Source organism: Tachyglossus aculeatus, chromosome 5 (genome assembly GCF_015852505.1).
Source record: "Tachyglossus aculeatus isolate mTacAcu1 chromosome 5, mTacAcu1.pri, whole genome shotgun sequence".
In the NCBI taxonomy this organism is placed as follows: domain Eukaryota; kingdom Metazoa; phylum Chordata; class Mammalia; order Monotremata; family Tachyglossidae; genus Tachyglossus; species Tachyglossus aculeatus.
The window spans coordinates 5,829,284-5,852,029 of record NC_052070.1 but is presented as its reverse complement, the minus strand read 5'-3'; the positions used below and the strand labels follow the sequence as shown (position 1 = coordinate 5,852,029).

Here is a 22,746-nt window from a genome sequence, read left to right as displayed (position 1 = left end):
TTCCAGATGTGGGAACTGAGGCCCAGATTTGACCTTAATAATGCTTTGAGTTCATTCATTCATTCAATCATATTTAAGTGCTTACTGTGTGGAGAGCACTGTACTAAGCGCTTGGGAGAGGACAATATAACAATAAACAGGCACATTCCCTGCCTTCAATGAGCTGACAGTCTAGAGGGGGAGACCGACATGAATAGAAATAAATAAATGAGGGATGTGGACATAAGCGGTGTGGGGCTGGGACAGGGGGATGAAGGAAGGGAGAGAGTCAGGGTGACGCCGAAGGGAAGGGGAGATGAGGAAAGGGGGGCTTAGTCAGGGAAGGCCTCTTGGAGGAGGCGGGCCTTCAATAAGGCTTTGAAGAGGGAGAGAGTGGTTGTCTGGTCTGCACATAGTAAGCGCTTAATAAATGCCATTATTATTATTATTAGGGGAGGGAGGGCGTTCCAGGCCAGAGGCAGGACGTGGGCCAGGGGTCGGCGGCGACAAAGATGAGGTGGACTGTGAGCCCACTGTTGGGTAGGGACTGTCTCTATATGTTGCCAACTTGTACTTCCCAAGCGCTTAGTACAGTGCTCTGCACACAGTAAGCGCTCAATAAATACGATTGATGAGGTGGAGGCCCAGGGAGTGAGTAAACTGGTGGTAGAGGAGAGAGAGCAGGGAGGGGGAAGGGAGGGAATTCCAGGCCAAGGAACCAGCCCGGCCCATTGGATGGAGGCAGGAGAGTCAAAGTGAGTGTGACTGTGAGCCCGTTGTTGGGTAGGGACAGTCTCTATAAGTTGTCAACTTGTACTTCCCAAGCGCTTAGTACAGTGCTCCGCACACAGTAAGCGCTCAATAAATACGATTGAATAAATGAATGACGTCCAGAAGGTGGCCTTGGGAGGAGTCAGTCGCTCCATAATAATAATAATAATAATAATAATGGTATTTGTTAAGCGCTTACTATGCACAAAGCACTGTTCTAAGAGCTGGGGTGATCAGGTTGTCCCACGTGGGGCTCACGGTCTTAATTCCCATTTTACAGCTGAGGTCACTGAGGCACAGAGAAGAGAAGTGACATGCCCAAAGTCACACAGCCGAGAAGTGGCGGAGCCGGGATTAGAACTCATGACCTCCGGACTCCCAAGCCTGGCTCCTTCCACTTAGCCATGCTGCTTCTCAATCAGTCAAGCGTATTGAATGAGCGCTTCCCTTGTGCAGAGCACTGGCCTAAGTGCTTAGGAGTGGGCGGTAGAACAATGAGGCAGACGCAGTCCCTGTTAATAACGAGCTCAGTCTCCAGGAGCGCTTAGTACCGGGTCCAGATCCCGGGAGGCGCTCAGACAGCAGCCCCGGTGCCTGGCTGGATGCTGAGGGAGGGGGTGGATGTGGGAACTGAACCATCTCTCTCTCTTTATCTCTTCCCCTGGCTGTGTCTCTCTCTGCCTCTCTCCATCTCTGTCTCTTTGTCTCTGCCTCTCTGTCTGCCTCTCTCTGTCTCTCCATCTCTTTCACTCTATGTCTCTCTCTGTGTCCCCCTCTGTCTCTTTGTCTCTGTCCCCCTCTCTCTGTCCCTCTCTCTCTGTCTCTGTCCCCTCTCTCTTTTTGTCCCATCTCTCTCTGTCTCTCTCTATTTCTCTCTGTCTCTGTCCCATTTCTCTGTGTCTCTCTCTGTCCCATCTCTGTGTCCCTCAGTCTCTGTCCCATCTCTCTCTGTCTCTTCTCTCTGTCCCCTCCCTCTCTGTCTCTGTCTCAAATCTGTCTCTCTCTGTGTCTTTCTGCCTTTGTCTCTCTTTGTCTCTGTCCTCTCTCTTTGTCTCTCTCTCTCTGTGTCTCTCTCGCTGTCCCCGCCCTCTCTGACTCTCTTTGTGTCTCTCGGACTCCGTCCCATCTCTTTCTGTCTCTGTGTCTTTCTATGTCTGCCTCTCTTTGTCTCTGTCCCCTCTCTCTTTGTCTCTCTCTGTCCCCTCCCTCTTTGTCTCTCTCTGTGTCTCTCAGTCTCTGACCCGTCCCTTTCTGCCTCTGTGTCTTTCTGTCTTTCTGTGTGTCTCTGTCTCTGCCTCTCTTTTTCTCTGTTCCATCACTCTCGCTGTGTCTCTCTCTGCCTCCCTCTGTGTCATTCTCTCTCTGCCTCTCTTTCTCTGTCCCATCTGTCTCTGTGTCTCCTGTCTTTCTGACTCTGCCTCTCTGCCCCCCCCTCTCTCTGTCTCTGTTTCCTCTCTGTCTCCACTTGTCTGTCTCTCAGTCTCTGCCCCATCTCTTTCTGTCTCTGTGTCTTCCTGTCTTTCTGACTGTGTCTCTGTCTCTGCCTCTCTTTTTCTCTGTCCCATCTCTCTCTGTCTTTGTGTCTCTCTCTGTCTCCCTCCATGTCATTCTCTCTCTGCCTCTCTTTCTCAGTCGCCTCTCTCCGTCTCTGTGTCTCGCTCTGTCTCTGTCCCCTCTCTGACTCCACCTTTCTGTCTCTCTATCTCTCAGTCTCTGCCCCATCTCTTTCTGTCTGTGTGTCTTTCTGTCTGTGTGTCTGTCTCTGCCTCTCTTTTTCTCTGTCCCATCTCTCTCCGTCTCTGTGTCTCTCTGTCTCCCTCCGTTTCATTCTCTCTTTGCCTCTTTCTCAGCCCCATTTGTTTCTGACTCTGTGTCTTCCTCTGTCTCTGTCTCCACCTATCTGTCTCTCTATCTCTCAGTTTCTGCCCCATCTCTCTCTGTCTCTGTGTCTTTCTGACTGTGTGTCTCTCTCCCTGTCTCCCTCCATATCATTCTCTCTCTGCCTCTATTTCTCAGTCCCCTCTCCTTCTGTCTCTGTGTCTCCCTCTGTCTCTGTCCCCTCTCTGTCTCCACCTATCTTTCTATCTCTCAGTCTCTGCCCAATCTCTTTCTGTCTCTGTGTCTTTCTGACTGTGTGTCTCTGTCTCTCTTTTTCTCTGTCCCATCTCTCTCTGTCTCTCTCTTTCCATCTCCCTCCATGTCAATCCCTCTCTGCCTCTTTCTCAGTCCCCCTCTTTCTGTCGCCGTGTCTCCCTCTGTCCCCTCTGTCTCTGCCTTCTGTCTCTCTATCTCTCAGTCTCTGCCAGATCTCTTTCTGTTTCTGTGTCTTTCTGACTGTGTATCTCTGTCTCTGCCTCTCTTTTTCTCTGTCCCATCTCTCTCTGTCTCTCTGTGTGTGTCTCTCTCTGTCTTCAGGTCATTCTCTCTGCCTCTCTTTCTCAGTCCCATCTCTTTCTGTCTCTGTGTCTCCCTCTGTCTCTGTCCCCTCTCTGTCTCCGCCTTTCTGTCTCTCTATCTCTCAGTCTCTGCCGGATCTCTTTCTGTTTCTGTGTCTTTCTGACTGTGTATCTCTGTCTCTGCCTCTCTCTTTCTCAGTCCCATCTCTTTCTGTCTCTGTGTCTCCCTCTGTCTCTGTCTCCACTTGTCTGTCTATCTCTCAGTTTCTGCCCCATCTCTTTCTGTCTCTGTGTCTTTCTGACTGTGTGTCTCTCTCCCTGTCTCCCTCCATATCATTCTCTCTCTGCCTCTATTTCTCAGTCCCCTCTCGTTCTGTCTCTGTGTCTCCCTCTGTCTCTGTCCCCTCTCCGTCTCCACCTCTTTCTATCTCTCAGTCTCTGCCCGATCTCTTTCTGTCTCTGTGTCTTTCTGACTGTGTGTCTCTCTCTCTTTTTCTCTGTCCCATCTCTCTCTGTCTCTCTCTCTTCATCTCCCTCCATGTCAGTCCCTCTCTGCCTCTTTCTCAGTCCCCCCCTTTCTGTCTCTGTGTCTCCCTCTGTCCCCTCTGTCTCTGCCTTTCTGTCTCTCTATCTCTCAGTCTCTTCCTCATCTCTTTCTGTCTGGGTGTCTGTCTCTGCCTCTCTTTTTCTCTGTCCCATCTCTCTCTGTGTCTCTCTCTCTGTCTCCCTCTGTGTCATTCTCTCTTTGTTTCTCTTTCTCAGTCCCATCCCTTTCAGTCTGTGTCTCCCTCTGTCTCTGTCTCCACCTGTCTGTCTCTCTATCTCTCAGTCTCTGCCCCATCTCTTTCTGTCTCTGTGTCTTTCTGACTGTGTGTCCCTGTCTCTGCCTCTCTTTTTCCCTGTCACATCTCTCTGTGTCTCTCTGTCTCTCTCCATCTCCCTCCGTGTCATTCCCTCTCTTTCTGTCTCTGTGTCTCCCCCGTCCCCCTCTGTCTCTGCCTTTCTGTCTCTCTATCTCTCAGTCTCTGCCTCATCTCTGTCTCCCTCCGTGTCGTTCTCTCTCTTCTCCCTTTTCTCTCTCCCACCTCTTTCAGTCTCTGTGTCCCCCTCTGCCTCTGTGTCCCCCGGCCTGCCCCCGGCCTGCCCGTCTGTGTGTGTGTGTGACGGAGGCGTTATGTCTTGCAGAGAAGCAGAAGCTGCGCGGGACGGATTATCCGCTCATGGCGCGGATCCTGCAGGGCCCATGTGAGCGTGTCTCCCGCCTCTTCCTCATGGACAGAGACCAGGTGGACGAAGTCACCTACGATGTGAGCGTCGGCCGGACAGGGCCGGGCCGGGGGGTGGGAGAGGAGGACGTCACACGGGGTCACCCAGCAGACACGTGGCGGAGCCAGGATTAGAACCCAAGTCCTGATTCCCAGGCCGGGCCCTGTCGGCAAGGCCACGCTGCCTCCCGTACTCTCCCAGGAACCTTGTACGTCTCCCCCTTTTAGACTGTGAGCCCACTGTTGGGTAGGGACCGTCTCTATATGTTGCCAACTTGTACTTCCCAAGCGCTTAGTACAGTGCTCTGCACACAGTAAGCGCTCAATAAATATGATTGATTGATTGATTGATTGTACGGTGCTCTGTAAATAGACACCATCCCCACCGTCAAGGAGCTAACAGTCTACATAGTGTGCAGAGCACTGTACTGAACCCCTGAGAGTCCAGAGAGTAGACACAATCCCTGCCCTCGAGGACCTTACAGTCTATTGAGTGCAGTGCGCTGTACTAAGTGCTTGGGAGAGTACAATAAAGTAAATAGACACAATCCCTGCCCTCAAGGACCTTACAGTCTACTGAGTGCAGAGCGCTGTACTAAGCACTTGGGAGAGTACAATAGAGTAAATAGACACAATCCCTGCCCTCGAGGACCTTACAGTCTACTGAGTGCAGAGTGCTGTACTAAGCGCTTGGAAGAGTACAATAAAGTAAATAGACACAATCCCTGCCCTCGAGGACCTTACAGTCTACAGAGTGCAGAGCGCTGTACTAAGCGCTTGGGAGAGTACAATAAAGTAAATAGACACAATCCCTGCCCTCGAGGACCTTACAGTCTACTGAGTGCAGAGTGCTGTACTAAGCACTTGGGAGAGTACAATAAAGTAAATATACACAATCCCTGCCCTCGAGGACCTTACAGTCTACGGAATGCAGAGCGCTGTACTAAGTGCTTGGGAGAGTACAGTAAATAGACACAATCCCTGCCCTCGAGGACCTTACAGTCTACTGAGTGCAGAGCGCTGTACTAAGCGCTTGGGAGAGTCCAATAGAGTAAATAGACACAATCCCTGCCCTCAAGGACCTTACAGCCTACTGAGTGCAGAGCGCTGTACTAAGCACTTGGGAGAGAACAATAGAGTAAATAGACACAATCCCTACCCTTAATGAGCTGACAGTCTGTTGTATGCAGAGCACTGTACTGAACGCTCAGTATTCATTCATTCAACCGTATTTATAGAGCACTTCCTAATAATAATAATAATGATAATAATAATAATGGCATTTATTAAGCGCTTACTATGTACAAAGCACTGTTCTAAGTGCTGGGGAGGTTACAAGGTGATCAGGTTGCCCCATGGGGGGCTCACAGTCTTCATCCCCATTTTACAGATGAGGGAACTGAGGCCCAGAGAAGTCAAGTGACTTGCCCAAAGTCACACATCTGACAATTGGTGGAGCTGGGATTTGAACCCCTATCTCTGACTCCAAAGCCCGGGCTCTTTTCCACGGAGCCATGCTTCTTCCTGTGTGCAGAGCACTGTACTAAGCGCTTGGAAAGTACAATTCGGCAACAGATAGAGACGGTCCCTACCCAACAACGGGAATAATGATAATAATTGTGGTATTTGATGATGACGGTATTTGTTAGGCGCTTACTAGGTGCCAAGCACTGTTCCGTTAAACGCTTACAGGCACAAGGAGCTAGCCGTCTAGTTTCCAGTCCAACTTGTTTCCTTTTCCCCGTCCTCCCCATCGACCCCGCAGGTCGCTCAGTACATAAAATTCGAGATGCCGGTTCTCAAGAGCTTCATTCAGAAGCTGAAAGAGGAGGAGGACCGCGAAGTGACCAAACTGAAGCGCAAGTGAGTCTTGGGGGGCAAGACCCCGGGGGGCTAAAGGTCGCGGATTGGGCCGGGCCCGCTGGGCGACCTCAGGCCGGACGCGTGCCCTCTCTGGGCCTAGTGCTCCCTGCCCAGCCGGGAGGGCGCGATGCCCGTCCCGAGGGGCCTGAGGACGCGCATGGCAGCTCGTCTGCCCTGCCAAGGGACGTATCCCAATGAGGCTGGTGGTGCCCGGGGGATGGTGAGCCCGCCGCCCGGGCCTGGGGTGACCCTCAATCAATCAAACAATCAATCAATCGTATTTATTGAGCACTCACTGTGTGCAGAGCACTGTACTAAGCACTTGGGAAGTACAAGATGGCAACATATAGAGACGGTCCCTACCCAACAGTGGGCTCACAGTCTAACAGTCGGCCCTCTGGGCATCGGAGCCGGGAAAGGCGAGCATCTCATGGGAGGATGCCCGACAAACCCCCGGCTCCTCGGGCCCACAGGTACACTGGCCTCCGGTTGAGGATCGAGAGGAGGCTGGAGGAGATAGCCGAGAGCCCGCCCGCCATCTGAGCCACCCTGCCCCGGCCTCCCCTGATGCCCCCGCCGTCGAACCCAGGCCCGCCCTGAGCCCAGCCGGGGCCCCGATTGACTTGATGGGAGCACTGGAGGGGAGGCCAACTGTCCACCTCACCCTGAGGCCTCCTTATCCGCCGTCTCCTGCTCCGTGAGGGGATGCTGAGAGGGCCGCTCTGGTTTGGGTGTGTTTGTGTGTCTGGGGGCGGGGGAGTGGGAGGGTCTGGTTGGGTGAGAGGGTCCGTGTGAGGGGCACGGGGCCAGAGGGTCTGTGGGAGTGGGTGGGGGGGGGTGTGTGTCTGTGTGAAAGTGAGCGGGTCTGTGGGAGGGGGGTGGGAGAAGGTCCGTGGGAGTGTGTGTCTGTGGGAGTGAGGGCCTATGTGGGTGGGTCTGTGGGGGGGTGTGAAGGTGTGTGTGTGTGAGAGCGTCTGGGTGTGTGGGAGTGTGGGAGGAGGTCTGTGGAAGTGTGTGTCTGCATGTGGGAGAGGGTCTGTCTGAGTGTGGGAGTGAGGCTCTGTGAGTGTGTGTGTGTGTGTGTGTGTGTGTGTGTGTGAGAGAGAGAGCGAGAGGGTCTGTGAGTGTGTGGGAGAAGGTCTGTGGGTGTGTGTGTCTGTGTGTGTGAGTGAGGATCTTTGCATGTGTGGGGGGGTCTGTGGGTGTGAAACTGTGTGTGTGTGTGTGTGTATGAGAGAGAGAGAGAGAGAGAGAGAGAGAGAGAGAGAGTGAGAGGGTCTGTGAGTGTGTGGGAGAAGGTCTGTGGGAGGGTGTGCCTGTGTGTGGGAGAGGGTCTGTCTGAGTGTGTGAGTGAGGCCCTGTGTGTGGGGGGTGGTCTGTGTGTGTGTGTGAGAGTGAGAGGGTCTGTGAGTGTGTGAGAGAAGGTCTGTGGGGGTGTGTGTCTGTGTGTGGGAGTGAGAATTTTTTTGTGTGTGTAGGTCTGTGGGTGTGAAACTGTGTGTGTGTGTGTGTGTGTGTGTGTGTGTGAGAGAGAGAGAGAGAGAGAGAGAGGGTCTGTGTGAGTGTGTGGGAGAAGGTCTGTGGGTGTGTGTGCCTGGGTGTGGGAGAGGGTCTGTCTGTGTGAGTGAGGCTCTGTGTGTGTGTGTGTGTGTGTGTGTGTGTGTGTGTGTGTGTGTGTGGGAGAGAGAGAGGGTCTGTGTGAGTGTGTGGGAGAAGGTCTGTAGGAGTATGTGTCTATGGGAGTGAGGGCCTATGTGGGTGGGTCTGTGGGGGTGTGTGAAGGTCTGTGCGTGTGTGTGCATCTGTGTGGGTCTGGGTCTGTGAGAATGAGAGGGTCTGTGGGAGTGTGAGGGAGAAGGTCTGTGGGAGCGTGTGTCTGCGTGTGGGAGAGGGTTTGTCTGAGTGTGTGATGAGAGGGTCTGTGAGTGTGTGGGAGAAGGTCTGTGGATGTGTGTGTCTGTGTGTGTGAGTGAGGATCTTTGTGTGTGTGGGGGCCTGTGTGTGTGAAACTGTGTGTGTGTGTGTGTGTGTGTGTGAGACAGAGAGAGAGAGAGAAAGAGGGTCTGTGAGTGTGTGGGAGAAGGTCTGTGGGTGGGTGTGTCTGGGTGTGGGAGAGGGTCTGTCGGAGTGTGTGAGTGAGGCTCTGTGTGTGTGTGTGTGAGAGAGAGAGAGTGAGAGGGTATGTGTGAGTGTGTGGGAGAAGGTCTGTGGGAGGGTGTGTCTGTGTGTGGGAGAGGGTCTGTCTGAGTGTGTGAGTGAGGCTCTGTGTGTGTGGGTCTGTGTGCGTGTGAAGGTCTCTGTGAGTGAGGGTGTGTGTGGGTGTATATGTATGTGTGTGAGTCTGTGTGGGTCTGTGTGTGAATTAAGGTGTGGCGGGGTGGTAGGGTCTGGGTATGTGAGTGAAAGTGTGTATGTATGTGTGTGGGTCTATGTGTGAATGAAAGGGTGGGTGTGGGGGGTTAGGGTCTGTGTATGTGAGTGAAGGCGTGTGTGTGTGTGTGTGTGTGTGTGTGTGTGTGTGTGTGTGTGTGTGTGTGTGTGTGTGTATGTATGTGTATCACCCCAGCTGAAAGGATCTAAGGCTCTTCCATCTTCGAGCCGTCCCATCCCGGTGGTGTGTGTTGCGTGGTGTGGTGTGGTGTGGTTTGGTGTCGTGTCCCGGAGCCAGGCCTCAGCCTGGGAGTTTTCCCTTCCCAGGCCCCAAGTGGAAAATGGCGTTGTTTCCCTGTGGAGGAGAAGGGCCGGTGCCCCCTGCCCACAGCCCACCTGCCCGCCTCCCGCTCCCCGTTTGGCCAGTTGGAACCCAGGCGGCCGGCCAAGCCCGGGGCCTGGCTCAGTGGAAAGAGCCCGGGCTTTGGAGTCAGAGGTCGTGGGTTCAAATCCCGACTCTGCCAGTTGTCAGCTGTGGGACTTTGGGCAAGTCACTTCACTTCTCTGGGCCTCAGTGACCTCATCTGGAAAATGGGGATTAAAACTGTGAGCCCCCACATGGGACAACCTGATCACCTTGTAACCTCCCCAGCGCTTAGAACAGTGCTTTGCACATAGTAAGTGCTTAACAAATACCATCATTATTATTATTATGATGATGATTGGCTCCCAGAACCCGCCTCAGCTCCTTTCTTCCTGGTCTAGGCCTCCGGCCTCCCGGCCTCCAGGCCTTCCGCCCACCCCTGAGGCTTCCCGGCCACCCTCCTGGCCTCCTGGCCTCCTGGCCATCCTCCCTCCCTGAGGCCTCCTAGCCTCCCTTCTCCTGGCCTCCCGGCCTCCTCACTTTCCGCCCACCCTCCGAGACTTCCCGGCCTCCCTCCTCTTGTTCTCCTGGCCTCCCAGGCTTCCTCCCTCCCTGAGGCTTCCCAGCCTCCCTCCTCCTGGCATCCCGGCCTCCTCACCTTCCGCCCACCCTCCGAGGCTTCCCAGCTTCCCTCCTCCTGGTCTCCCAGCCTCCAGGCTTCCAGACTTTCCGCCCACCCCTGAAGCTTCCCAGCCTCCCTCCTCCTGGCTTCCTGGCCTCCCGGCCTTCCTCCCTCCCTGAGGCTTCCCAGCCTCCCTCCTCCTGGCCTCCCAGCCTCCTCACCTTCCGCCCACCCTCCGAGGCTTCCCAGCTTCCCTCCTCCTGGCCTCCCAGCCTCCAGGCTTCCAGGCCTTCTGCCCACCCCTGAAGCTTACCAGCCTCCCTCCTCCTGGCCTCCTGGCCTCCTGGCCTCCCGGCTTTCCTCCCTCCCTGAGGCTTCCCAGCCTCCCTCCTCCTGGCCTCCCGGCCTCCTCACCTTCCGCCCACCCTCCGAGGCTTCCCGGCTTCCCTTCTCCTGGCCTCCCAGCCTCCAGGCTTCCAGGCCTTCCACCCACTCCTGAAGCTTCCCAGCCTCCCTCCTCCTGGCCCCCTGGCCTCCCAGCCTTCCTCCCTCCCTGAGGCTTCCCAGCCTCCCTCCTCCTGGCCTCCCGGCCTCCTCACCTTCCACCCACCCTCAGAGGCTTCCTGGCTTCCCTTCTCCTGGCCTCCCAGCCTGCAGGCTTCCAGGCCGTCCACTCACCCCCGAGGCTTCCTCCTGGCCTCCCAGCCTTCCTCCCTCCCTGAGGCTTCCCAGCCTCGCTCCTCCTGGCCTCCCGGCCTCCTCACCTTCCACCCACCCTCAGAGGCTTCCTGGCTTCCCTTCTCCTGGCCTCCCAGCCTGCAGGCTTCCAGGCCTTCCTCTCACCCCCGAGGCTTCCTCCTGGCCTCCTAGCCTCCCAGCCTTCCTCTCTCCCTGAGGCTTCCCAGCCTCCCTCCACCTGGCCTCTCGGCCTCCTCACCTTCCGCCCACCCTCCGAGGCTTCCTGGCTTCCCTCCTCCTGGTCTTCCAACCTCCAGGCTTCCAGGCCTTCCACCCACCCCAGAGGCTTCCCGGACTTTCTCCTCCTGGTCTCCCGGCCTCCCCACCTTCCACCCCCCCGCCCCGCCCCGAGGCTTCCCGGCCTCCCTCCTCCTGGCCTCCCGGCCTCCTGGCCTCCCGACCCGAGAAAGGTGCTTGGTGCTTGAAGAGACAAAGCAGGCATCCCGACTCGTCGTTCCCCAACTTCTAACCCAGCTGAATTTTCACTTTTCACCTGAATCTGCCTCTGACCGCCCAGCATCCCCCCTTCTTCCGGGAAGAATTCCCATTTAGGGGAGTACCATCTGCCACCCTCTCCCGTTTTATACTTCTTCCTGCTTCCTAACTTGCACTAGTTCCGCGACGGGAATACAGAAACACTGGGAGTCCCTTTGGTTGATGGATTACGCCCCCAAAAAGAAATATTCCCGAGGAAGTTCGCGAACGGGCTCCCTCCCCGAAAAGCACAAGCAAAGATGGATTCAGCACAAAGAACTCCATTCTCTCCCATCCCGGTCAGCTCGGCTCGACCGCCGAGCCTCAGATCTTCCCAGCGGGAAGTCGGAATGCCGCTTTTCTTCCGGGAATTTGGCAGGACACGCTGTTTTGCCGAACCCGGTGTCGATCTCGTTCCTCGGGCCGTTCCCTCCGAAATCAAACGAGTCTGGCCGCTCTGAAATCCTAAGCCGATTCCTTTGGGGTATATGCGGTCGGTTGCTGGATTTCTGGGGGAGAATGAAAAACAAGAGAACAAAAGAGAGGCCTGTTTTTTCTTCGCAGCAGTTAGGAATCAACTTTTCTACCACAGCGGAGAAATCTGAGAAGCACAATAATTAATAATTGTGGTGTAACTACGTGCCGGCCACTGTACTAAGCGCCGAGGTGGATCCAAGAGAAACCAGTGGATAAAAGTGGATACGGCCTAGTGGGTACAGCCCGGGCTTGGGAATCAGAAGGACGTGGGTTCTAATCCCGGCTCTGCCACTTGTCCGCTGTGTGACCTCGGTCAGGTTGCTTCGCTTCTCTGGGCCTTGGTTGTCTCAACTGGAAAATGGGGATTAAGATTGTAACCAACCTGATTACTTTGTATCTACCCCGACGCTTAGTACAGTGCCCGACTCATAGTAGGAGCTTAACAAATACCACAGTTATTATTAGGTGGGACGGGGACTGTGTCCCAGCTGATTGGCTGGTTCTACCCCAGTGCTTAGCACAGTGCCTGGCGCATAGTAAGCACTGAATGAATTCCATAAAAAAGAAAGAAAATAATGGGGTTCTCTCCTTTGTTGATCTGTGTCCCCTCCTGGGAATCGGAAATTGCTAGGGCGAATCTGACTTTGCCCACGGGGGCATGGCGAGCTGGGGACTGGGATGGGTCGGTCCCAGAGCCGACGTGTGCGGAGTCGGGATTAGAACCCAGGTCCTCCTGGCACCCAGACAGGAACCAGTGCGGAAGAAATGCTTCACCTCCGGAAGCGGAGAGAGATTTTGCTGTGGGCGAAGCGGAATTAAATCTGGGAAAGACTCCAGTGTCTCTTGGCAGCCAAACTATGGTTTGAAGGCCACTGGTGACAGAGTAGACGTCTACTACCCATCGAGCCGGTGGTGTCTCTAGAAGCAGCATGGCTTAGGGGCTAGAGCCCGGCCTTGGGAGTCAGAAGGTCATGGGTTCTAATCCCGGCTCCGCACGTGTCGGCTGTGTGACCTCGGGCAAGTCACTTGACTGTTCTGGGCCTCAGTGACCCCATCTGTAAAACGGGGATTGAGACTGTGAGCCCCACGTGGGATAACCTGATTAGCTTGTATCTACCCCAGCATTTAGAACAGTGCTTGGCACATAGTAAGCGTCTAACGAGTAGCATATTTTTTAGTTTCTTGAGCTCCTCCTTTGTACAAGACACCGAATGGTTTGACACGCTCTAGAAGCTTTCCCTGAATGGTACCGGGAATTAGCAGAATGTGTCCGCTGGCTCTGTTCTGTTGTACTCTCCTAAGCTTTCAGTACAGTGCTCTGCACATGGAAGGCGCTCAGTAAATACCATTGATCCCTCTAGACTGTAAATTCACTATGGGCAGGGAATGTTTCTGCTAGTTCTGTTGCATTGGACTCTCCCAAGTGCTTAGAACAGTGCTCAGCACATAGCGCTCCACTGGTTGATGGATTGACTGAGTTTTCTTGGAGAGGAGAGATGGACAGAAGGATGGACATGATCACCACCGGTGAGAAGTGGCGTGGCCTAGTGGGTAGAGCCCGATCCTGGGAGCCAGAAGGACCTGGGTTCTAATCCCGGCTTTACCACTTGTCTGCTGCGTGACCTTGGACAAGTCACTTCACTTCTCTGTGTCTCAGTTCCCTCATCGGGAAAATGAGGATTAAGACTGTGAGCCCGACGGGGGGACCCAGACTGTGTCCAACCTGATGACTTTGTACCAGCCCAGCGCTCAGAACAGTACGTGGCACATAGTAAGTGCTTAACAATTACCATAAAACAAAAAAAAAAAAAGGAAGGAAAAGAGTCTGTGATCGACCGGAGACCCCAGCGGAGTTGCGAGACCCTTCGGGAATCTTGGCGCTGAGAACAGTGCTTGGCACATAGCAAGCGCTTAACAAATACCATCATCGTTATCGTGATTATCTGCGGGAGCGAGAACGAGCCAGGAAACTGCCCCGATTTTCCAGCCGGGAAAGCTGAGGGTCTTTGGTCAATGAGAACGCCTCCCCTTCCTCAACTTAGCGGAGAATCCTGTGGTGTTTTTTACGCCCCTCGGAGCTGCCTGATGTCTGCATTTGCGAGAGTATTGTGGGCGGCTTTTCTCTGGAATCGGTCGCGTGAACTTTGTCGGGGCCGCCGATCATCGGTTTACCCGTTCGCTCGCTTCCGAAGCCCGGAGACGGAGTTTCTTTTTGAAATAAAGCACTTTTTAGATAGATGGAGTCTCGTGGTTCGGCCACCCTTTGGATTCATTCGATTGTATTTAATGAGCACTTACCGTGTGCAGAGCACTGGACTAAGCGCTTGGAAAGTGCAGGGAAGCAGCGTGGCTCAGTTGAAAGAGCACGGGCTTGGAGTCAGGGGTCATGGGTTCGAATCCTGGCTCTTCCAATTGTCAGCTGTGTGACTTTGGGCAAGTTGCTTAACTTCTCTGGGCCTCATCTGTAAAATGGAGATTAAGACTGTGAGCCCCCCGTGGGCCAACCTGATCTCCTTGTAACCTCTCCAGTGCTTAGAACAGTGCTTTGCACATAGTAAGCGCTTAATAAATGTCATTATTATTATTATTACTACAATTAGGCACCAGAGAGAGATAATCCCTACCCAACAACGGGCCTTGGATCTGTCCGGGTGGAGAGCAGGGGTGACAAAACTGGAACTCTAGCCCGGAACCTCGTTGGGGGCAGGAATGCGCCTGTTTATTGTCATATTGTCCTCCCCCAAGCGCTTAGTACAGTGCCCTGAAAGTTGGGTAGGGACCGTCTCTATATGTTGCCAACTTGTACTTCCCAAGCGCTTAGTACAGTGCTCTGCACACAGTAAGCGCTCAATAAATACTATTGAATGAATGAATGGTAAGTGCTCAATTAATACGATTGACGTGGGAAATAATAATGATGGTATTTATTAAGTGCTTACTATGTGCTGAGCACTGTTCTAAGCACTGGGGTAGATACAGAGTTAAGAGGTTGTCCCACGTGGGGCTCACAGTCTTCATCCCCGTTTTCCAGATGAGATAACTGAGGCCCAGAGAAGTGAAGTGACTTGCCCAAAGTCACACTGCTGACAAGTGGCGGAGCCGGGATTCGAACCCATGACCTCTGACTCCCAAGCCTGGGCTCTTTCCACTAAGCCACATTGCTTCTCAGGGAAATGGATCAAGTGGGATCCTGGTGGGAACCCACAGAGATTGGCGGTGGGTTGTGATGGGGACTCAATGTCCCCCCCAAAACGCCGCTCTGTCAGTCAGGTTGTATTTATTGAGTGCCTACTTTTTGACGTAGTCAGTTGACTGTGAGCCTGTTGTTGTGTAGGGATTGTCTCTACCTGTGGCTGAATTGTACTTTCCAAATGCTTAGTAATAATAATAATAATGATGGCATTTATTAAGCGCTTCCTATGTGCAAAGCACTGTTCTAAGCATTGGGGGGGTTACAAGGTGATCAGGTTCTCCCAAAGGGGGCTCACAGTCTTCATCCTCATTTAACAGACGAGGTAACTGAGGCCCAGAGAAGTGAAGTGACTTGCCCAAACTCACACAGCTGACAGTTGGTGGAGCTGGGATTTGAACCCATGACCTGGGACTCCAAAGCCTGGCTCTTTCCACTGAGCCACGCTGCTTCTCTAGTCCGGTGCTCTGCACACAGTAAGCGCTCAATAAATACGACTGAATGAATGAATGAACTGATTGAGCGCTGTCTACGGACGTGTGAGGGTGGTGGACGAAAACTTCAGACCCCCGTATTCGCCAGGCTCTCGGAGCTGGAGGCGGGAAGGAGGTCGTGGGTCTCACTTTGTGCTGGAGCCCCCCGCAACGCCCCTGGTTACGGGCATTAGCCTTATTAGGGTCTCTATCGGGGTGGGGATGGGGCGAAGGTGGGGGCGGAAGGGGCGTCCTATTAAACCAAAACTGCTTGTGGTTTAGACTCCCCCAGGCCCTCTGTTCTGCCGTGGTTCTGCCTGGGGAGAAGAGCCATCAGCCCTCTAAGGCCGCCTTCTAAGGCCTTCTTCTGCCGCCTTTTTCGGCCTTTTTCTTCAGCCTTCATCTTTGGCCTCCTTCGGACTTCTTCAGCCTTCTTCTTTGGCCTCCTTCGGCCTTCTTCTTCGGCCTTCTTTTTTGCCTTCTTTGGACTTCTTCAGCCTTCTTCGGCTTTTTTCTTCAGCCTTTTTCTTTTGCCTTCTTTGGACTTCTTCTGCCTTCTTCTTCGGCCTTCTTTTTTTGATTTCTTTGGACTTCTTCAGCCTTCTTCTTCGGCCTTCTTCTTCAGCCTTCTTTTTTGACTTCTTCGGACTTCTTCAGCCTTCTTCTTTGGCCTTCTTTTTTTCCTTCTTTGGACTTCTCCAGCCTTCTTCTTCTGCCTTTTTCTTCAGCCTTCTTTTTTGGCCTTCTTTGGACTTCTTCAGCCTTCTTCTTCAGCCTTTTTCTTCAGCCTTCTATTTTGGCCTTCTTTGGACTTCTTCAGCCTTCTTCTTCGGCCTTCTTTTTTGCTTTCTTTGGACTTCTGCAGCCACCTTCTTCGGCCCTTTTCTTCAGCCTTCTTCTTTGGCCTTCTTTGGCCTTTTTCAGCCTTCTTCTGCCTTTTTCTTCAGCCTTCTTCTTTGGCCTTCTTCTTCAGCCTTCTTCTTTGGCCTTTTTCAGAAATCTTCAGCCTTCTTCTTTGGCCTTCTTTTTTGCCTTCTTCAGACATCTTCAACCTTCTTCGGCTTTTTTCTTCAGCCTTTTTCTTTGGCTTTCTTTGGACTTCTTCCACCTTCGCCTTCAGCCTTCTTTTTTGCCTTCTTCGGACTTCTTCAGCCTTCTTCTTCGACCTTCTTCTTCAGCCTTCTTTGGCCTTCTTCTTCAACCTTCTTTGGCCTTCTTTTTTGCCTTCTTCAGACTTCTTCTACCTTCTTCTTCCGCTTTTTTCTTCAACCTTTTTCTTTGGCCTTCTTTGGACTTCTTCCGCCTTCATCTTCAGCCTTCTTTTTTGCCTTCTTCGAACTTACTTCTTCAGCTTTCTTCTTCGGCCTTCTTTTTTGCCTTCTTCGGACTTCTTCAGCCTTCTTCTTCGGCCTTCTTCTTCAGCCTTCTTCTTTGGCCTTCTTCAGACTTCTTCAGCCTTCTTCGGGCTTCTTCAGCCTTCTCCAACCTTCTTCGCCTTCTTCTTCGACCTTCTTCACTCTCCTTCTCCGGCCTTCTTTGTCTTTCTTCAGCCTTCTTCAGTCTTCTTCTTAGGCCTTCTTCACTGCCTTCTTCGGCCTTTTTCAGCTTTCTTTCTTCGGCCTTCTTCTTTGGCTTTCTTCAGCCTTCTTCAGTCTTCTTCTTTGGCCTTCTTAGCTTTCCTCTTCAGCCTCCTTCTTCAGCCTTCTTCTTCAGACTTGTTCAGCTTTCTTTCTTTGGCTTTCTTTGGCTTTCTTCAGCATTCTTTTTTTTTAATGGCATTTATTAAACGCTTACTATGTGCAAGGCACTGTTCTAAGCGCCGGGGGTATACAAGGTGATCAGGTTGTCCCACAGGGGGCTCACAGTCTTCATCCCGATTTTACACATGAGGTAACTGAGGCCCAGAGAAGTTAAGTGACTTGCCCAAAGTCACACAGCTGACAAGTGGCAGAGTCAGGATACGAACCCATGACCTCTGACTCCAAAGTCCGTGCTCTTTCCACTGAGCCACGCTGCTTCTCATGAAGCATTCTTCTTCAGTCTTCTTCTTAGGCCTTCTTCAGTCTTCTTCTTTGGCCCTCTTTTTCGGCCTTCTTCTTTGGCCTTCTTAGCCTTCCTCTTCAGCCTCCTTCTTCGGCCTTCTTCTTCAGCCTTTTTCGGACTTGTTCAGCTTTCTTTCTTTGGATCTCTTTGGTTTTCTTCATCATTCTTCTTCAGCTTTCTAAGACCTTCTTCAGTCTTCTTTTTCAGCCTTCTTCAGCCTTCTCCAGCCTTCTTCGCCTTCTTCTTTGACCTTCTTCACTCTCCTTCTTCGGCCTTCTTTATCTTTCTTCAGCTTTCTTCAGTCTTCTTCTTTGGCCTTCTTCAGTCTTCGGCCTATTTCTTCGGCCTTCTTCACCTTCTTCTTTGGCCTTTTTCAGCTTTCTATCTTTGGCCTTCTTTTTTGGCTTTCTTCAGCCTTCTTTTTTGGCTTTCTTCAGCCTTCTTTTTTGGCTTTCATCTTTGGCCTTCTTTGCCTTCTTCTTCGGCCTCCTTCGGCCTTCTTCTTCAGTCTTCTTTGGACTTGTTCAGCTTTCTTTCTTTGGCCTTCTTCTTTGCCCTTTTCTTTGGCCTTCTTTGGATTTCTTCAGCATTCTTCTTCGCCCTCTTCTTCAGCCTTCTTCTTCGGCCTCCTAAGACCTTCTTCAGTCTTCTTTTTCAGCCTTCTTCTTCGACCTTCTTCAGCCTTCTCTGGTCTTCTATGGCCTCCAGGCCGGGTTTCGTGCTTCGTCAGCCACTGCACAGATGGGGAGAACCAGGACTCAACTTCTGCCAGCTCTTATTCATTCATTCATTCATTCAATCACATTTATTGAGCGCTTACTGTGTGCAGAGCACTGGACTAAGCACTTGGACAGTACAATTCAGCAACAGATAGAGACAATAATCCCTACCCAACAATGGGCTCACAGTCCAGAAGTGTGAGACAGACAACAAAATGAAACAAGTAGATAGACATCAATAGCACTAAAATAGATAAATAGAATTATAGATATATAAATTCATTCATTCAATCATATTTATTGAGCGCTTACTGTGTGCAGAGCACTGGACTAAGCGCTTGGGAAGTACAAGTTGGCAACATATAGAGATGGTCCCTTCCTCCCTTCAAGGCCCTACTGAGAGCTCACCTCCTCCAGAAGGCCTTCCCAGACTGAGCCCCTTCCTTCCGCTCCCCCTCGTCCCCCTCTCCATCCCCCCATCTTACCTCCTTCCCTTCCCCACAGCACCTGTATATATGGATATATGTTTGTACAGATTTATTACTCTATTTATTTATTTTACCTTTGCATATCTATTCTATTTATTTTATTTTGTTAATATGTTTGGTTTTGTTCTCTGTCTCCCCCTTCCCACTGAGCCCACTGTTGGGTAGGGACTGTCTCTATGTTGCCAACTTGTACTTCCCAAGCACTTAGTACAGTGCTCTGCACACAGTAAGGGCTCAATAAATACGATTGATTGATTGATTGACTGATTGAACAATGGGCTCACATACATATCATTAATAAAAGAGTAATAAATATGTACAAACATAAACCACTGCTGTGGGGTACAGTGCTCTGCACATAGTAAGTGCTCAATAAATACGATTGATGATGGTGAAGGGGGTAGAGCAGAGGGAGGGAGTCGGGGTGATGGGGAGGGGAGGAGGAGCAGAGGAAAAGGGGGATTCAGTCTGGGAAGGCCTCCTGGAGGAGGGGAGCTTTCAGGAGGGCTTTGAAGGGGGGAAGAGGGCTAGATTGGTGGATGTGAGGAGTGAGGGTATTCCAGGCCAGCCCTAGGCCCCTTATCTACATACCCCCCTCATCGTCATACCCCTCATCTACATGCCCCCTCATCTTCATACCCCCTCATAATGAGGATGGCATTTATTAAGCGCTTTCTATGTGCCAGGCACTGTACTAAGCGATGGGGTGGGTGGATACAAGCAAATTGGGTTGTCCCAAGTGGGGCTCACAGTCTCAATCCTCATTTTACAGATCAGGTAACTGAGACACAGAGAAGAGGAGTGACTTGCCCCAGGTCACACAGCAGACACGCGGTAGAGCCGGGATTAGAACCCATGACCTTATGACCCCCAGGCCCGGGCTCTAACCATTAGGCCATGCTGCTTTTCATCTACAAAGCCCCTCATCTGCATCCCCCCCCCTCATCTTCATACCCCCTCATCTACACAGAAGATGTAGAAGCAACACGGTGGAGTGGCTAGAGCCCTGGTCATGGGTTCTAATCCCGGCTCTGCCACTTGTCTGCTGTGTGACCTTAGGCAAGTCACTTCACTTCTCTCTGCCTCAGTTCCCTCATCTGGAAAATGGGGATTGAGACTGTGAGCCCCACCTGGGACAGGGACTGTGCCCAACTTGATTAGTATGTGTCCATCCTGGCACTTAGTACAGTGCCTGGCAAATAGTAAGCGCTAAACAAATACCACAACTATTATTATTATATCCCCTCATCTATGTGCCCTCTCATCTACATACCTCCTTATCTGCACGTGTCTCATATTAATAATTAATAACAACAATTATGGTATTTAAGTACTTACTATTTGTCAGGTGTCATCTACATTCCCCCTCATCTACAAACCCTTTCATTCATTCATTCATAATCGTATTTATTAAGCACTTACTGTGTGCAGAGCACTGTACTAAGTGCTTGGGAAGTACAAATTAGCAGCCTATAGAGACGGTCCCTACCCAACAAAAGGCTCACAGTCTAGAAGACTCATCTAAATAATAATAATAATAATGGCATTTATTAAGTGCTTACTATGTGCAAAGCACTGTTCTAAGCACTGGGGAGGATACAAGGTGATCAGGTTGTCCCACGGGGGGCTCACAGTCTTCATCCCTGTTTTACAGATGAGGTAACTGAGGCACTGAGAAGTTAAGTGACTTGTCCAAAGTCACACAGCTGACAATTGGCAGAGCTGGGATTTGAACCCATGACCTCTGACTCCAAAGCCCGGGCTCTTTCCACTGAGCCACGCTGCTTCTCTCCCCCCTCATCTACAAACCGCCTCATCTACAAACCCCTCACCTACATACCCCATCATAAACATGCCCCCTCATCTACAAATACCTTAACAAATACCATTATTATTATTATTATTGTATTTGTTAAGTGTTTACTACATGCCAAGCACTGTTCTAAGTGCTGGAGGAGAAACAAGGTAATCAGGTTGTCCCACATGGGGCTCACAGTCTTAGTCCCCATTTTACAGACGAGGTAAGTGAGGCACAGAGAAGTTAAGTGACTGGCCCAAAGTCACACAGCTGATAAGTGGTAGAGGCAGGATTAGAACCCACGACTCTGAATCCCAAACCCAGGCTCTTTTAGACTGTGAGCCCACTCTTCTAGACTGTAAGCCCACTCTTGGGTAGGGACCATCTCTATATGTTGCCAACTTGTACTTCCCAAGCGCTTAGTACAGTGATCTGCACACAGTAAGCGCTCAATAAATACAATGATTGATTGATTGATTGATTTCCACTAAGCCTAGATTTGAATCCCGGATCTGCCACTTGCCTGCTGTGTGATCTTGGACAAGTCACTTCATGTCACTTCTCTGTGCCTCAGTTTCCCCATGCATTAAATGGGGATGAAAGATATGAGCCCCATGGGCGATATGGACTATGTCCTACCTGATTCCCTTGCAGCATGGCTCGGTGGAAAGCCCATGGGCTTGGGAGTCTGAGGTCATGGGTTCAAACCCCGGCTCCGCCAATTGTCAGCTGTGTGACTTTGGGCAAGTCACTTAACTTCTCTGTGCCTCAGTTCCCTCATCTCTAATGGGGATTAAAACTGTGAGCCCCCTCGTGGGACAACCTGATCACCATGTAACCTCCCCAGTGCTTAGAACAGTGCTTTGCACATGGTAAGCGCTTAATAAATGCCATCATCATTATTATTATTACTATTATCTACCCCAGCACTTTAGACAGTTCCTGGCACTTGGTAAATCATCATCATATCGTATTTATTGAGCGCTTACTGTGTGCAGAGCACTGTACTAAGCACTTGGGAAGTACAAATTGGCAACATATAGAGACAGTCCCGGCCCAACAGTGGGCTCACAGTCTAAAAGTAGAGAAGCCTAGTGGATTGAGCCTCAGCCTGGGGGTCAGAGGTCATGGGTCTAATCCCGGCTCTGCCGCCTGACCTTGGGCAAGTCACTTAATTTCTCTGTGCCTCAGTTACCTCGTCTGTAAAATGATGACCCCCTCTTACCTCACCTCCCTTCTCTCCTTCTCCAGCCCAGCCCGCACCCTCCGCTCCTCCGCCGCTAATCTCCTCAGCGTACCTCGCTCTCGCCTGTCCCGCCATCGACCCCCGGCCCCCGTCCTCCCCTGGGCCCGGAATGCCCCCAATCCCTCTGCCCATCCTCCAAACTAGCTCTCTTCCTCCCTTCAAAGCCCTACTGAGAGCTCCCCTCCTCCAGGAAGCCTTCCCACACTGAGCCCCCCTTTCCTCTCCTCCTCCTCCCCTCCCCATCTGCTCTACCCTCCTCCCCACCCCACAGCACCTGTGTACATATGTACATATCTATTATTATTCCATTTATTTTGTTGATGATTTGTATATATCTACAGTTCTATTTATGAGAAGCAGCGTGGCTCAGTGGAAAGAGCCCGGGCTTTGGAGTCAGAGGTCATGGGTTCAAATCCCGGCTCCGCCACTTGTCGGCTGTGTGTCTTTGGGCAAGTCACTTCACTTCTGCGGGCCTCAGTTCCCTCATCTGTAAAATGGGGATGAAGCCTGTGAGCCCCCCCATGGGACAACCTGATTACCTTGTAGCCCCCCCAGCGCTTAGGACAGTGCTTTGCACATAGTAAGCGCTTAATAAATGCCATCATTATTATTGAGAAGCAGCGTGGCTCACTGGAAAGAGCGTGGGCTTTGGAGTCAGAGGTCATGGGTTCAAATCCCGGCTCCGCCAATTGTCAGCTGTGTGACTTTGGGCAAGTCACTTCACTTCTCTGGGCCTCAGTTACCTCATCTGTAAAATGGGGATTAAGACTGTGAGCCCCCCCCATGGGACAACCTGATCACCTTGTAAACTCCCCAGAGCTTAGAACAGTGCTTTGCACATAGTAAGCGCTTAATAAATGCCATCATTATTATTATTATTATTTATTTTGATGGTATTGCCACCTGTCTACTTGTTTTATCTTGTCTGTCTCCCCCTTCAAGACTGTGAACCTGTTTTTTTTTTTTTTAAAGGCATTTATTAAGCACTTACTATGTGCAAAGCGCCGTTCTAAGCGCTGGGGAGGTTACAAGGTGATCAGGTTGTCCCACGGGGGGCTCACAGTCTTAATCCCCATTTTACAGATGAGGTAACTGAGGCCCAGAGAAGTGAAGTGACTTGCCCGAGGTCACACAGCTGACAAGTGGCGGAGCCGGGCTTTGAACTCATGACCTCTGCTCTTTCCCCAGCCCGTGCTCTTTCCCCTGAGCCGCGTTGTTGGGTAGGGACCGTCTCTGTTGCCGACTTGTACTCTCCAAGCGCTTAGTCCAGTGCTCTGCACACAGTAAGCGCTCAATAAGTACAATTGAATGAATGAATAAAACGGGGATTAAGACCTTGAGCCCCTTGTGGGACAGGGACTGTGATCAACCTGATGACCCTGTATTCATTCAATCGTATTCCTTGAGCGCTTACTGTGTGCAGAGCACTGGACTAAGCGCTTGGATCTACCCCAGCGTTTAGAACAGCGC

General features: G+C 51.8%; 1 protein-coding gene across 2 annotated transcripts in view; it reads left to right on the top strand.

Annotated features, from left to right (window-relative positions):
• Positions 1-7,000, top strand: part of RASSF2 (Ras association domain family member 2) — a 33,973-nt gene extending 26,973 nt beyond the window's left edge. For both annotated transcript variants that reach the window (XM_038746972.1, XM_038746971.1), the window contains 3 exons: positions 4,332-4,453; positions 6,177-6,274; positions 6,748-7,000. In XM_038746972.1, coding sequence (XP_038602900.1) covers positions 4,332-4,453; positions 6,177-6,274; positions 6,748-6,817 — 290 coding nt within the window. In that variant the 3' untranslated portion in view covers positions 6,818-7,000. The remainder of the gene's footprint in view (positions 1-4,331; positions 4,454-6,176; positions 6,275-6,747) is intronic.
• The last annotated feature ends 15,746 nt before the right edge of the window (positions 7,001-22,746 follow it).